This window comes from Biomphalaria glabrata, chromosome 9, assembly GCF_947242115.1.
Source record: "Biomphalaria glabrata chromosome 9, xgBioGlab47.1, whole genome shotgun sequence".
Lineage (NCBI taxonomy): Eukaryota > Metazoa > Mollusca > Gastropoda > Planorbidae > Biomphalaria > Biomphalaria glabrata.
Window position 1 is genome coordinate 10,762,835 of NC_074719.1, and position 14,627 is coordinate 10,777,461.

General features: G+C 35.0%; 1 protein-coding gene and 1 long non-coding RNA gene across 4 annotated transcripts in view; both read right to left on the reverse strand.

Annotated features, from left to right (window-relative positions):
* Positions 1–14,627, reverse strand: part of LOC106050684 (uncharacterized) — a 32,160-nt gene that overhangs the window by 8,528 nt on the left and 9,005 nt on the right. Inside the window, exons 1-2 of one of the 2 annotated variants that reach the window (XM_013205708.2) lie at positions 10,040–10,291; positions 6,513–7,342 (exon numbers count right to left, since the gene is read on the reverse strand). In XM_013205708.2, coding sequence (XP_013061162.2) covers positions 6,513–7,276 — 764 coding nt within the window. In that variant the 5' untranslated portion in view covers positions 7,277–7,342; positions 10,040–10,291. Of the gene's footprint in view, positions 1–6,512; positions 7,343–10,039; positions 10,292–14,627 lie in introns of those variants that run through there. The other variant, XM_056041804.1, reaches the window with a different exon arrangement.
* LOC129928255 (uncharacterized) lies at positions 553–3,816 on the reverse strand. Of its 2 annotated transcripts, none has more exons than XR_008779844.1 (4): positions 3,606–3,816; positions 2,297–2,403; positions 1,869–1,942; positions 553–1,512 (listed from the first exon to the last, which is right to left on the reverse strand). It is a non-coding gene; the product is annotated as an uncharacterized LOC129928255 (long non-coding RNA). The 2 variants fall into 2 exon arrangements; XR_008779843.1 differs by having other exon boundaries at positions 1,874–1,942; positions 3,606–3,815.

Consider the following 14,627-nt stretch of genomic DNA (forward strand, 5'->3'; position numbering starts at 1 on the left):
AGTACTGGTACCTCACATTGATGTAGGCCTAAAGCACCTGAAATAATGACACATTTTCATTCAATAACTTGTACTGTCATTTATTATCAGACGTGTTAAAACTAATGACCTGTATCATCATCATTGGCCTCCTTCAGTCGTAGAAATAGAAAGACTAAGGTTTCATCTCAGAGCACACTTCCTCATGTGGCTGTGGAGCCCTATTTCGGAGAAACACTCCCATCCACAGATAGCACAGGTTAAGGTGGTTTTTGCTTCGGTTGGTAGAGGAGCTGGCCGTTTTTCGGATTGTACGTTTTTCTTCCTGAGCTGAGACCTATGTACTTTCACTGTCCATAGCTTTCTTGGTCACTGTCTCTCCATCTGTTGCGGTCTAAAGCTATGTCTTCCCAATTGTCAGTATTGATGTTCACTGATTTGAGGTCACGTTTTTTTACATGTATGTAATGGAAGTGGGGGCGACCAGTTTTTCTTGTGTCAGTAGTGTGTTAAAACTAATGACCTGTGTATATAATTTATTAAGCAGGAGCATCAACAAATCTTGAACAATAATTGTCTACAGAAAAACTTTATTCTTATCCAAACAATATACATTTACAATGTATTTAAGCAAGTTAATTTATATTTATACAAATCTATATGGCCTAAAGATTATAGCGTATTTTGATGTGTGAATACCAAGTTACATTATTACATGAAAATAGTGTACTCATTTTTAAAATATTCTGGGTAATAAAAATAAAAAACTAATGATACAATAAAATTGAAGCATTAGTCAAAAAAAGAAAAATTTCACTCAAGATCTATGTGAACTCTGCTTGAAAATTAATTAATTAATTAATTTTAAAAAAAAATTATTGTTCTTTAGTCAATGGAATGATAGCAGCAATTATTTAACAATTTCATGATTATCCATTCATTTCAATATATTTATAACTGAAAAATAATTCATAAGGTTTAGATACAACCATTTGAAATAATGATTATAATTTTTTTCTTAATTTGCTTTTATATAAACAAGATTTCCTCTGTCAAGAAACTTATGAGGGAACAACATGCATGTTCTTCTCAGTAAGTTTTGCAAAGGGAATTAAAAATATTTAATTGATGTTGCTTTTTTTTTTTTGCCAACTTTTAAAACCTTTGCACCAGGTTTTAGTTTTAAGGAGAATGCACCATATTTTATGTTTACTTTTGTTAGATTCTTATTTTAATTTAAAAAAAGTAAAATTTCCCTTACCACTCATCCACTGCACTCCCTCTTGTTTTAATAGGGCTCAGATTAATAGTTTTCAAGTACAATATCAAACAGATTTAAAGAAATACTAAATCCAAACCTGTTGGCTGAATGACAGGATATACATAAATATGTATACAGCTTACAGTATAATATATATATCTTAAATTAAAATTGATCCAAGACTTTTATTTTGCAACATGATGGGATTTTCCTTTCTGGTGGTGCTATGCAGGAGTCCAAGAATCTCATCTTTTCTCATAACAGAAAGTTATCTAGTTATAAAAATAAATAAAAGGATTTAAAAAAAAAAAAAAAATATGTGTGACATATGTGTTGACCATGCTAAACGTATATATGTTATTAATTATAGTTATATAATTTTGCCATTCTAAAAATAGTCTGTACCTAAAAGGAGCTACTGTGTTAATGTGTAAACATGGCCCTGACCTTAATAGTTATGAATTATTACTATAGGTGAAGGCAGATGTTCAGTTAATTTGATGCACATTGAACTAATCTAAAAGCAACTATAACATATATTATGATTTACATTTTCATGGAAAACTAGTTTTTCAAAAATACAAGTACTTCAGCTTATGAGAAAAGTACATGGGAAAAATTGCAGTACCTTACCTTTAAGAGGTGCAACCAATCATTGACTTTTCAGGAATGCATGCCTTTTTCTTGCATTTCCAAACATAACTGTAATTATACAATTAGGCATATTGGTTAATTTCTTTTGAAAACATTACAATTAAAAAATAATATTATTAAATTGAAAACGTTGTATCAAACATACAAATTATCAGACAATTTTGCCTAATTTCATCTAACAGTTTATTGTAAAGGAATGGCCTGCACAACAGCCAAGGTATATTAGGCATTCATGAAAGATGAATGTGCTTAAGAGTGTTATAAATAAAAAAAAAAAAAAAAACTTAGAGAAAAATGTTAAATTCCATCCCAGATATTTGGATGTTGCTTGACCATGAAAATCACACAATTCATAAAACATCTATTAGATAACTAAAATAAAAATTGTATAGTAGTACTTACATTAAATATTGAATGGATGCCCAGAGAGTAGAAATAGTATAAGTATGATCCTTGAGCCATTCTGGTACATCATCAGAACTGGTTGCCATGGTTCTACTTGTTAATAACTGAAACATTACAAACATTTTTTTTATTTATAATTTATCACAGACTAGAATAGAAATGTTGCCAGGAAAAATACCAATGGTTAGAATACACCTGATGCTACTTTTGTAGCCTTATTACTGGTTAAAATGCACCCAAAACTTCATTAATTAAATCTGATAAGAAACATATATATATGTATCACACAAGTCCAAGTTTATCAGAGTGTCAGCAAATAATTAACTAGATATGTGAGTTTTATATTAAAGTACTGAATTTCAGGGGATAGATCCAACTTGACACCACATCATTTATTATTTCATGAACTCATGGGTATGGTATGGAATGGAAACTAATATATATGGGGTGTAGGCAAGGCATGGATTATAAATTGTCTTGTATAGATTAGATTGGGTAAAACTGCCAATCGAAGGTAACTTTTACTGATAGATCTGGATCAATTATAAATTTATGGGACCTAGGCCTGCATAAATTTTATCTTTTATTTATATATTTTATGTACATATATAACTAGTCTAGAATCTATAATTATATCTTAATAATAATTTTTGTAGATAGATGTCATATAATATCTAACATATTAAGTATAGATGAGTAGATTTAGAATTTTAGCTAGTGGAATATTTTTATATCCTAATCTGAACTGGATCTATATATCTAGAATTTAGATCAGTAGATTTAGTATTTTAGGTAGTAAAAACTTTTATACTCTAAATCTAAACTGGATCTAGATCTAATTATTCTAGAAGCTTAGATCTAGAAGACTAGTTGTCAAGATTTGACTACACTATGGCTAATGCACTAGCTTAGTAGGCCTACTAGATAGATCAAGAGACAGAGTACTAATAGACTCGTCTTGCCTCGTTGGGCCTCTCAAATCAGCTATAGACTTTAGAGACAATTTAGGAAGGTGAATATCAATCCAATTCAAAGATCTACAATCTACATGTTAGTCTAGCTAGAGATGCTAGATCTAGTCTAGAAGGCTTATCAATAAAAAATTAAATCAATCATTTCTAAAGTTCGTAAAATTATATGTAGATCTAATCTATCTATTTATAATATAATAAAAATCTATGTCTACTTTTTAAATATTTAAAATGATATGGCTGGTGATATTAATTATTTTAATTGCGACATTGACATACTGTCACATACAAAGTAACAAAATAATTAGATCTTATACTAACTCATAGACTCATACCATATTGTATTAAACCTTCGAGTTTACGTTCCACTACCTTGACTTGACTATATTGACTAAATAAAGGGCACTATGATTATAGATGTAGATTATTATCTATGATGATGATGTTTATCAACTGGTAGATCTATAAGTAGTATCGTCACTTTAAGTATAATCAGTATAACCACTGCATTCATTTCATTCACTGTCTGTATCAATAATTGTGTGAATGACTGAATGTGATGTGAAGTCTAGATTTAGAATAATTTAGATGGAATTGATAGATTATAGATCTACTATTAAAAAGAATTAACTATACTAACTATAGTGTCTATACTATAGTATAGCCAGTATGACTCGTATGTATGAGTATACTCATATACTGTAAAAGTGTATAATAGTAAGTATAGCTATAGACAGACTAGATCATAGATGATCGATAGATCTAGAATCTAGACTAGTAGAGTCACTAGATTTGACTAGTGACTATGGTCACTATGTCTAGATCTATATTCATATTGACAATTATTGATCTCATGACACTCATGTGTATGGTCTAGATCTAGATAAAATAGAGTGGATCTCATGACTGTCTATATTAGATCTATTGATTTTTTTTAAAACGTTAAATAAATCTAGACCTTAGTCTTTAACTTTAGTCTAGGCCTAGGTGTTGTAGATCTATATTATTCTAGATATTATACAAGAGATCTAGATCAATATAAGTTCGGTTTTTTTAAAATTCGCATTCGAAATTTTAAATACCCAGATTTAAGTATTTATATACCCATATTGGTAGGTCCGAGTTAATCATTTATTAGATCTATTAAAGCATGTCTATATAAAAGATTATTATTTTAAAAATATATTATTATATAAAAGATATAGTTATGAATATTTACTTTAAAAAATTAAAGAAAATGAATTTTTCACTTTTGCCAATTAACACTCTGGCTAGCAAAAAGGATGACTCCTCAATACTGTGAAAAGACGATAACTGCATGAGTTGGTTTGGAATTGTATTTTGTAAGACTAATTTTCAAAACATATCCTTCATGAGAGAGAACGAAAAAAGGTTGTCAAAAAAAAAAAGCTGGCTGGACTACGCAAATAATGGACCAGCCTCTCTCTCTTGATATCTTGTTAAGAACATTGGTGACCGGGAAAAGTGGATGGTTTGGTAGCGCGGGACAGATGATAAAAATGACATTTACATAAAAAAAAATCCAGATTTTGTGTAAAATACCCAAATGAGGAAGTACTGGAAACACCTATTTTAATGAAGTGGCCTTAAAAAAAAATCTTTTGTGACGATCCATTATTCAGGGAAATTGTATCTATTTTATCAGATAGTCAGAAAATGGATAACGTTTTTACAGATCTAATAAAATATAGTGTGGGGAAGTTTTACTCTCAATGAAGGTCAATCCAAGTGGCTCTCGGAGTAAATTTCTTCTTTGGCATCCTCATCGATTTTTCAAATTGGTATGGTGCGCGAAAAAAGATGCGCGACGGCACTCTGATCATAAAATCTCGAAGCTGGTGTTCCATTAGTATAGTTCCATGGTCCACCCAACTTTAATTGGTACGTGACATTTGTGGGAGGAAAGCAAAGACGGTTGGACATTGTGCTGGTCTCATAACGTTATCGTGAACCCTCGCCTCAGAAACAGGTGAGCTTCACAACATCTGATCCAATACGTTAAAAGTCAATTTTTTAATGCATATATAGAAACAAACAAAGTTTGTGATTGTAGCTAGTGAAAACAAAGCATCAAAGTGGAGAGATGCATGACTTTTAACCACTTGAATAGAGATGCATGACTTTTAACCACTTGTATAGAGATGCATGACTTTTAACCACTTGTATAGAGATGCATGACTTTTAACCGCTTGTATAGAGATGCATGACTTTTAACCACTTGAATAGAGATGCATAACTTTTAACCACTTGTATAGAGATGCATGACTTTTAACCACTTGTATAGAGATGCTAGACTTTTAACACCTTGGATAGAGATGCTAGACTTTTAACACCTTGGATAGAGATGCATAACTTTTAACCACTTGGATAGAGATGTATGACTTTTAAACACTTGAATAGAGATGCATAACTTTTAACCACTTGGATAGAGATGTATGACTTTTGACCTTTTGAATAGAGATGTATGACTTTTAACCACATGGATAGAGATGTAAGACTTTGAACCTTTTAAATAGATATGCATGACTTTTAGCCACTTGGATAGAGATGTATGACTTTTAACCACTTGGATAGAGATGTATGACTTTTAACCACTTGGATAGAGATGTATGACTTTTAACCACTTGGATAGAGATGTATGACTTTTAACCACTTGGATAAAGATGTATAACTTTTTACCACTTGGATAAAGCGTCTGTGGTGTGTGTGTGTGGTGTGTCTGTGGTGTGTGTGGTGTGTGTGTGTCTAAGTGTGTGTTTGTGTTGTGTGTCTGTGGTGTGTATAGTGTGGTGTGTCTGTGGTGTGTGTGATGTGTCTGTGATGTACCTGTGGTGTGTGTATGATGTGTCTGTGGTGTGTGTGGTGTGTATGTGTGGTGTGTCTTTTGGTGTGTGGTGTGTGGGTGTGGAAGGTGGGGTGGGTAAGAAGAGTTGTGATACATAATAGATCAATAAGACAACACCAGTTATGACATTAAAAATATAATTTTCTAATTGCCATCTTATCTTTAGACTCACCTATCATAATACAATCTCTGCTGTTGAGTGTGGACAAAAGCTAGCCGGTCTTGCATACAACAAAATATCTTTGTTTAAAGGTTAGAGCGTTAAATATTTCTACTAAACAAGTCTATTTCAATACTCAAGGGCCTGTAGTAATCGCTTAGGCAATCTCATTGTAACATAATTTACTATTGTATTGGTAAAAAAAAAAGGTATTACCTTGCATCTGGCAGCTCCCATTCAAACTTGCCCGTCAGCATGGGAAACATCACTGCAGTGGTCCCGTCTCCAAGTACGTTATGTTCTTCCAGCTCAATGGCTCCGAGTTCACCGTGAAAATACTCTCTGGTCTTCTTCAAGCGCCTTAGCCACGACATCCTTGACATAGAATCGAATCCCAGGATAGCGATGCCCAGCCCACCGAAACCTTCATCCATGGGCAGATCCTTCCTCTCCGCCCTCTCCTCGGTGTGTGCGACGCCTGCGAACAGCCCGTTGAAGGTGCGGGACACGGATGAGCAGTATATCCGAAAAAAGTCTGTTGGTATCCTGAAGCCATTTTTAATGTTCAAGATAGGTCTGCCCCATTTCACGTTGTAGTCCCCGTCTCGATAGAGTGGGATGAAACTGCAGCTCATGCCTTTGAAGCGCGACACGGCCAGTTTTGTGAAGCGGACGGTGCCGTTTTCCACGTACACCCACTCGAGCTCGTCGGGGCACTTCTCTGGGGACAATGTGCGGAGGTGACGCGTCATGGTCGAGTCGTTGATGAGAAGTTGAGGGTGAATGCATTTCTGCTTCGTATTTGGCAGCGCAGACTGGCTCTCGATCTGTTCCCACTCCAACAGTGACATCATAGTTATGCCCCAGGATTTGGCGTAGAAACCTATCATCATAGTCGTCCATACGGTAAGCGTCATTACCACATACTTGAGACATTTGACGTTTAGGACGTTCCGACACAGCCTGGCCATAACTTTCATCGCGCTGGTTTGTAAAGCTGGAACATACGACGGAAGTCAAGTTTCAATTAACTTTCTCGTGACATGCTATGAAAATGAATGAAAATGCAGATTACCAACAGTTTAATCTAGTTCTATAAATTAAAAAATAAACAAACTAGATTATAAATAGAACACATATGTCACATCATAATAAGAGCTCAAAGCAGATAATATTGAACACTTTGTGAAGCCCTTTTTATAAGCAATGTCAGGACTGGCCTTAGCATAGGCAAAAACTAGGCAGCCGCCTAAGGCCTCCGATGGGTTGGGGCCTCGAACAGGATTCTGTGACATTTTGTTTTTAGATTAGATGAAGCGAAACTTGAACTCAATGTTGTTGTTGAAGTACACTAGGTTTTTTAAAAAAATTGCGTAATTTTAGTTTTTCATATTTTTAACTCAATACGCTATGATATTTGGGTGAATGAATTTTACCGTAATCGTTTATTTATTCAAAAAAACAATGGGGAAAGGAGGAACGACCTGAATTTGTTCTCATGACTCAAGCCTCCTCAAGCCGACCCTCTAACCACTCAGCTGGAGAGGTGCGTATGAAAATAGATGATTGTTTAGTTATCCATTGTTGTTTCAAACTTACTTTAAAGCGGCGACCTATAAAGGTGATTAATTCGGCTTATAACACCACCTCAGTCAAGTACAATTTCTTTCCCTTGTTCGAGTTACCAAACAAAATAAATAATTACCAATTAACTAATTGGTTATTTATTTTTATTTATTGTTACTTTTGTGTTGTCAGGTACAATGAATAATTGTGCCAAATTTCAGCTTGATCCGAGATCGGGTCTCGGAGAAATAACGTGTGCAAACGTCTTACCAGTCAGGAAAAAATTGTTTGATGGAATGACATCAACACCAGAAATAAAAACCAAGGTTGTACATTTAGTTTGGATCCAACAACTTCATGTTAACACCTTGTCTTCTTGTCTGTTCGGTAAATCGAAAAGATATTCAGTTAAGTCAATCTAGATCTAGTAGATTTGCGGCTCATAGACCCAGACAGCTTGGCTAAGGTTTGGCCACCTAACAAACCTAACAAGGGGGGATCTAGTTCGAATCCCCACTCGAGCAGAATTGTGCTTGCTGAGCGCTGCACGGAAACCTTCTCCAAGATACTCCATCCCAACAGGGGCGGAATGGGCGTCAAAATCGGCCCGGGCATTACTATACATTCGGCCCAAAACTTGATTGTATACGATAGGCATAAAACTGAACGCATGTACGCAAACGAGGGTTTCAGTAACCGTGTTATATTTCTGCATGTGAATAGACTTAAGGGCTACAGGAAATCTCAATTTGTAAAAAAAAAAAGAAATCTACGGTACCATTGCAGCCTTAGTTAGTTAATAACATTATTTTGATATAACTAAAAGAGTCAAGCATAAAACTTAATGGTTGCCTGTTATGTGCTCTGGAGTGTCGTCTCGGTGTTCCCGGGTTCGAACCCCTTCCCCTGGCCATCCTGTGAGATGTTTGGGCTGTTTTGGAGTAACAACCAAAACATGTAAAGCAAAACCAAACGTTTTATAGGTAAGTGTAGCTATCCAAGGGATAAGATGTGGCTAATATTACACAGTCAAGTCTGTAGATAACTTTTGTAAAAGGTAAAGCGAGGCCTATCACGTCTACGGGTCGTACTGACATTTAACGTGGCCCACTCGGCAGCCTAACATGCCAATTTAGGTACCGGACCACCGGGCATTTGCTCATAAAGCCAGTTCTCCCCTGTATCCCACCACTGGTCCACAAAAGAGACTAGACTATAGCTCACTGCACATACTATAAGCAGGAAAGATTCTCTATATCAAATATTGAACAATTATTTGAACATATTTGATCTACAAGGGACAGACTTTCATTAACCTTTAGCATTCTTTGATTTAAGTATTATTTTTTTTAATTAAACCATTATATATTCTAGACATCAGTCTAGAGTCTAGACGTAGATCAAGATACACTATAAATATTGTAATAACCATATTGGCGGCGCGATAGGGGTAACTGTAGTCTCAGCTGACACACTTTAACTAAGGCAAATCACTCATGTCAACGGTCTGGCGATGGACAAGGGACAGTACTGCTATTATGCGCAAAAATAACCCGTGTTATGGTCGTGTGATCGAAAGCCTTCACGGACAAGAGACAGAGTGTGTAAGGTAGTGCAGTTGAGTCCAGGACACCAAGCCGAAAGGACTGTGCGGCACAAAGTGAGTCCTTGAAAATGTAGCTGTACGAGTCTAGAAGAGACAGAGAAAGACCTGTAGTGTTTAGTAGACAGTTCAATTGTGTTAAAGCATTTGAAGTTAGTGTAGCCAATAGTGTTTTATTGGTTGTTGATGTATTTGTCATTAAACAGCCACATTGCTACTTGAAACTCTTCTTGTCAAGTTCCTGTGTTAGATGTGCTGTGTATTTAGCAATGTTTATAGAACGTAACAATATTCGGGGCAGTGAATATTATGTAGATGTAGAGTTTAGATAGCTAGGATTAGATCTAGTAGGATCTAGAATTTCTAGAGCTTGTAATAGTTACAGTAAAATATCTCAGTCAGGATCCTGGATCTAGAATTGAGATCTAAATCTATATAGTGACAATATAGAGCTAGATCGGTAGATCTCGATGATTTTAATAAAGTTAATCTACTTTATCTAGTCATTATAAAAGAAATAAATATAGATCTAGAATATTAGAATCTAGATGTCTGTGTATTCCATGAAAATAACCTTTTATAAGGTCCAATTAAATGATTAGTCTACATTATTTTAATACTGATTCCAATAAGTGGTCCATGCAATCACTGTTAAAACTTAGGATGTCAGCCATTTTTATATTGATCTTCACATCCGTACTAATTTGTACGCACATTTTGGCACGTCATTCACAGATGCGCTCATTTCAATGGCGTCATTATTAGCGCTACTTTAACTAGACCAAAGACTTTTATAACTCACTGGGAGATGCTTGGCCGAGTGTCCCAACCATGACCTATCAAGAGGAAGGGGGGTGGTTTAATTACTAAAATTTTCATGAACGCTCATTAAACTCTTGAATCAATAATGCCTAACATTCGGAAATTCACGAACGCGACAGTTTTTTTTTTCAAAAGCGATGTTGGCTTTAGATGTAAGTCTAGTATTCACACCAAATTTACATTTAATTATTTTTAATTTTGAAAAATTATAGCGGTAAAAATACTAGAGTTTTCCCTATGTGGCCATTCTAGCAATTCTTTTCTCAGCGATATACATCAACTTTTAAATTTCTAGGAAAATCGTTAGAGCCGTTTTTAAGACCCGCGGTACGCGACCAGGTTCCTGAATGTTCCATGAAGTTCAGACTTGAATAGAGGTATTGTAAAAAAAGTATTTGAAATGTTTTTCCTTATCAGTCTTCTATCCTGAAGCATCTGTAAATTTATTGATTTTACTATTGGTGTTACTCTATAGTCAAGTGTGAATAGTCGTTTGTTATATATATCTCCTTCATGTTTTCAAGTTGTAAAAATCTACAGCATGTATTTTGATTATAGTGTTGAAGTAGCCCTGCAATCTTTGACACGAGCCCAAGTTTGTTACAAAGCTTATATCAACTCACTCCGTCTGTCTGTCTGTCTGGTAAAAAGATTGTACACGTTATTTCTCAGACACTCATTCTTGGATCACAATTATTCATTGTGTCAGGGTTCACATTATATGCTTTGACTTGGGTTATTGACTTTGTCTTGGCTCGCTAGGGGGTTCTTGTATAGACATGACATGAATGAATAAAAAAAAAATTAACCGATTAGTCAATTAATTGCTGGTAAATGATTATTTCGTTATATCCTCCTTTAAACGAGTATTTATTGTACTTAACAAAACATGTATCATTTAAAAAAAATATCCAATTTCTCAATTAATTATTAATAATTGCATGCGGCCTCAGAACGAGACAGCTGGAGGTCACTCGAAAAATCCGCTGCCGAGGACAGACGGCGAAAAGAAAATCTAAATCGACCATCTGCGGACAACGGTTATGCTTGCCCTGCAGTGGCAAAATATGTAGGTCACAGTTGGGGCTGCGCAGCCACGGGAAATACTGCATTCCTCATTAATCTTGGGACTCGAAGACAAGCCTTATTATTAATAATTAATTATTGAGTTTGATATCGAGTAAGGGAAATAACTTCTAAATTATTGAGGTATAGATGTAAGTGCTAAGTTCTTTTCCCTCAGATATATTATATTATATTATATTATATTATATTATATTATATTATATTATATTATATTATATTATATTATATTATATTATATCATTGGGACATTACATAGAATTACATAACATTACATAACATACTATTATCAAGGAAACTTATTGAAGTTACAAGCAGTAGAATGACATGAATATCTGTTTGTTGTAGATGTATGGTAATGTCTAACAATCCCTGTCAAGAACTGTAGACACACAAAGACAAGCTTAGTTTGTTTGTTATCCTGTCATGGCGTTTCCACGGTAACACCATTATTTAAGGATACCAAAAACCCAGTCTGAACCTATCGATTAGTTTCGTTTCTCTCTGTGTCACAATGTATTCTAAGACAAGGGTGATAGTTTTACAAAAACACCAGCTACACTTACACGTGTCACATGACCATCAGTTTTGACCTACAACTGCTTTTAAGTCGCTTATTATTCTACTGCATGGCATCATTATCTTGGGGGGGGGGGGGCGTGTCCACGCAGCTCTAATGGGTACCTGGCTTTAGTTGGGGAAAAGTAAAGGCGGTTGGTCGTTGTGCTGGTCACACAGGTCCGGATATTATCATACGATTCGGCCCACAGCTTGATTGCATTTGGATATGCATAAAACTGAACGGATGTATGCAAACATGGGTTTCAATCATGTACTCTTTTTCTACACCTGAATAGACTCAGGAGCCATAGGAAATCTCATTTTGTAAAAAAAAATAAATCTACAGTGCAATCGTAATGTTGACCAGTCTATTACATTACTTTGATATAACTGAAAGAGTAAAGTATAACATGGCTGCCTGTTATGCGCTCTGGAGTGTAGTCTCGATTGTTCCGGGTTCGAACTCTGCCAGGCGTCCACCCCTCATCTCCGGCAGTCCCGTGGAATGTTTGGGCTATTTGGAAGTAACAACTGAAACATGTCAAACAAAACAAACCAAACATTTGAAAAGGAAGTGACGTGAAACCTTCTTGCAACACAGGTGCGTAGCTAGGAATTTGCCATCATTTGGGGGCTCGGGGGCTTGAACTCTTTGGGGGCCCCTACATTTTGCGTAATCTTTAATATGTAATGTAAAAACACTCCTTAGGGCTCCCTTTTTAAGTGGGGGCTTGGATGGATTTTCAAATTCTCCCCCCCCTCCCCCCACCCCACTCTTGCTACGCCACTGTTGCAACAGATCAATGTATCCGCATTCAAGAGATGAGAAAAGTCCCTCATCAACAAACTACTGGATTAAGGATCGTTAATGCTTGAGACTTTACACCGTCATTAAGGCCACTACTCAACATGAGATCCTACTTCGCTAATTAAGTCATGATGGGTTTTTTCTTTAGCCTATTCTTGATATGCAAAAACGTTATTTCACAAGTTATCTACGAATATTACAGCGTTAGAACTAACTCAAAAGTCTAGTTGATGATATCAAAATCGGATGACTGTCTGGTCATGTGGTATTTTCACGGGACTGTCGTACGGATGTTCTCGATAGTCCCGTTCTAACTCTTTATCTCCGTAATTTTGTTTCCACATTCTGACGGAATTCTTCATTTTGCTCATTAATATTTCACTACCCTGTTATGATTACACTTACAATAACTTTTTCGCTTGTTATCAGAAAGTGTTATATTTGGTATTTGGTCTAGAAGGGGAAATGCATGCTCATCTTATATAACACAAAGTAAAGTTTATAAAATTAAACATTATTATAATTTCATGAGGTAAAATCAACGATGGTATCGTCGATTAGGAGACAAAGAGTTAATACCCTACACGCCCCCATCCCCCGTGGTCCTGTGGGAGGTTTGGGATAGGCTCAAATTATTTCCAAATCTGATTGAACATTCACAACAAGTGAAAACAAACAATTTATTGTACCCTCAAATCCAGGGCCGGTCCTACAGATTGCGGTGCCCTATGTGAAACGGGTTGCGCGGGGCCCAGTTTGTTTAGGGATAAGGATAATACGTGAAAATTAAGATTTTGTAATAGGAAATAAATTTGTCTTTGCATTTTATTCATACCTCACTAAGTACAAAATCATCCCGAAATGACATTTTTGTCTGTTTTTAAGGAGATTTGCATCAGTTTTCAGAAGATTTTTTTTATAATTTCAGGAGATTTTCGTGACTTTTTCACATATTTGAAATTTCAGGAGAATTCCAAGTAGCATTTAATAATAAGTTAAAATGGTTTAAGTTAATAATTTACATCTAGAATTCTCGCGTGGCCTATGAAAGTGCGGGGCCCACTGCGGCCGAATAGGTTGCAGTGGCCTAAGACCAGCCCTGCTCAATTCATTACTACTCATTGGGACTGTCATTACAAGACAGAACTCTTTGCTAATCATCACCATACAAACATCTCCACGGAAGCCATCTTATATTCCAAGTGTCATATTTCTATTCATCAATTTCTTTCGTAAATTGTTAATGCCTACTTGGGCATGTCAACTTCAAATAACATTATTATTTCAAGACACTGTTTCATGATCGCATATAGAGACACTAAATTATTAAAAGACAAACATATGACCTTTACATCATCTGCCCCATAGATCACAAGGTCTGAAAAAAGGGAACTTTACTATTGAGAAATATATCAGTATATATCAGCTTATAATAACTCACTCTGTCTGTCCCATTCTCGGATCAAGTTGAAACTTTGCACCATTATTCAATGTACCTGGCAAGACACGAATCAATAAAAAAAAATCACCCAGTTAGTTAATTAATTATTGGTGATTAATTACTTTGTTAAATTTCGAAATACTTAATGAGAGATGTTGATATCTATCTATCTATCTATCTATCTATCTATCTATCTATCTATCTATCTATCTATCTATCTATCTATCTATCTATCTATCTATCTATCTATCTATCTATCTATCTATCTATCTCTCTCTCTCTCTCTCTCTTTATATATATATATATATATATATATATATATATATATATATATATATATATATATATATATATATATATATATGGATTTAGTCCCATAATTACTTTTTGTTACCTTCTTTTCTCCCACTTCCCATTCTCGTATCAAGTTAATATTGTGTTATTATT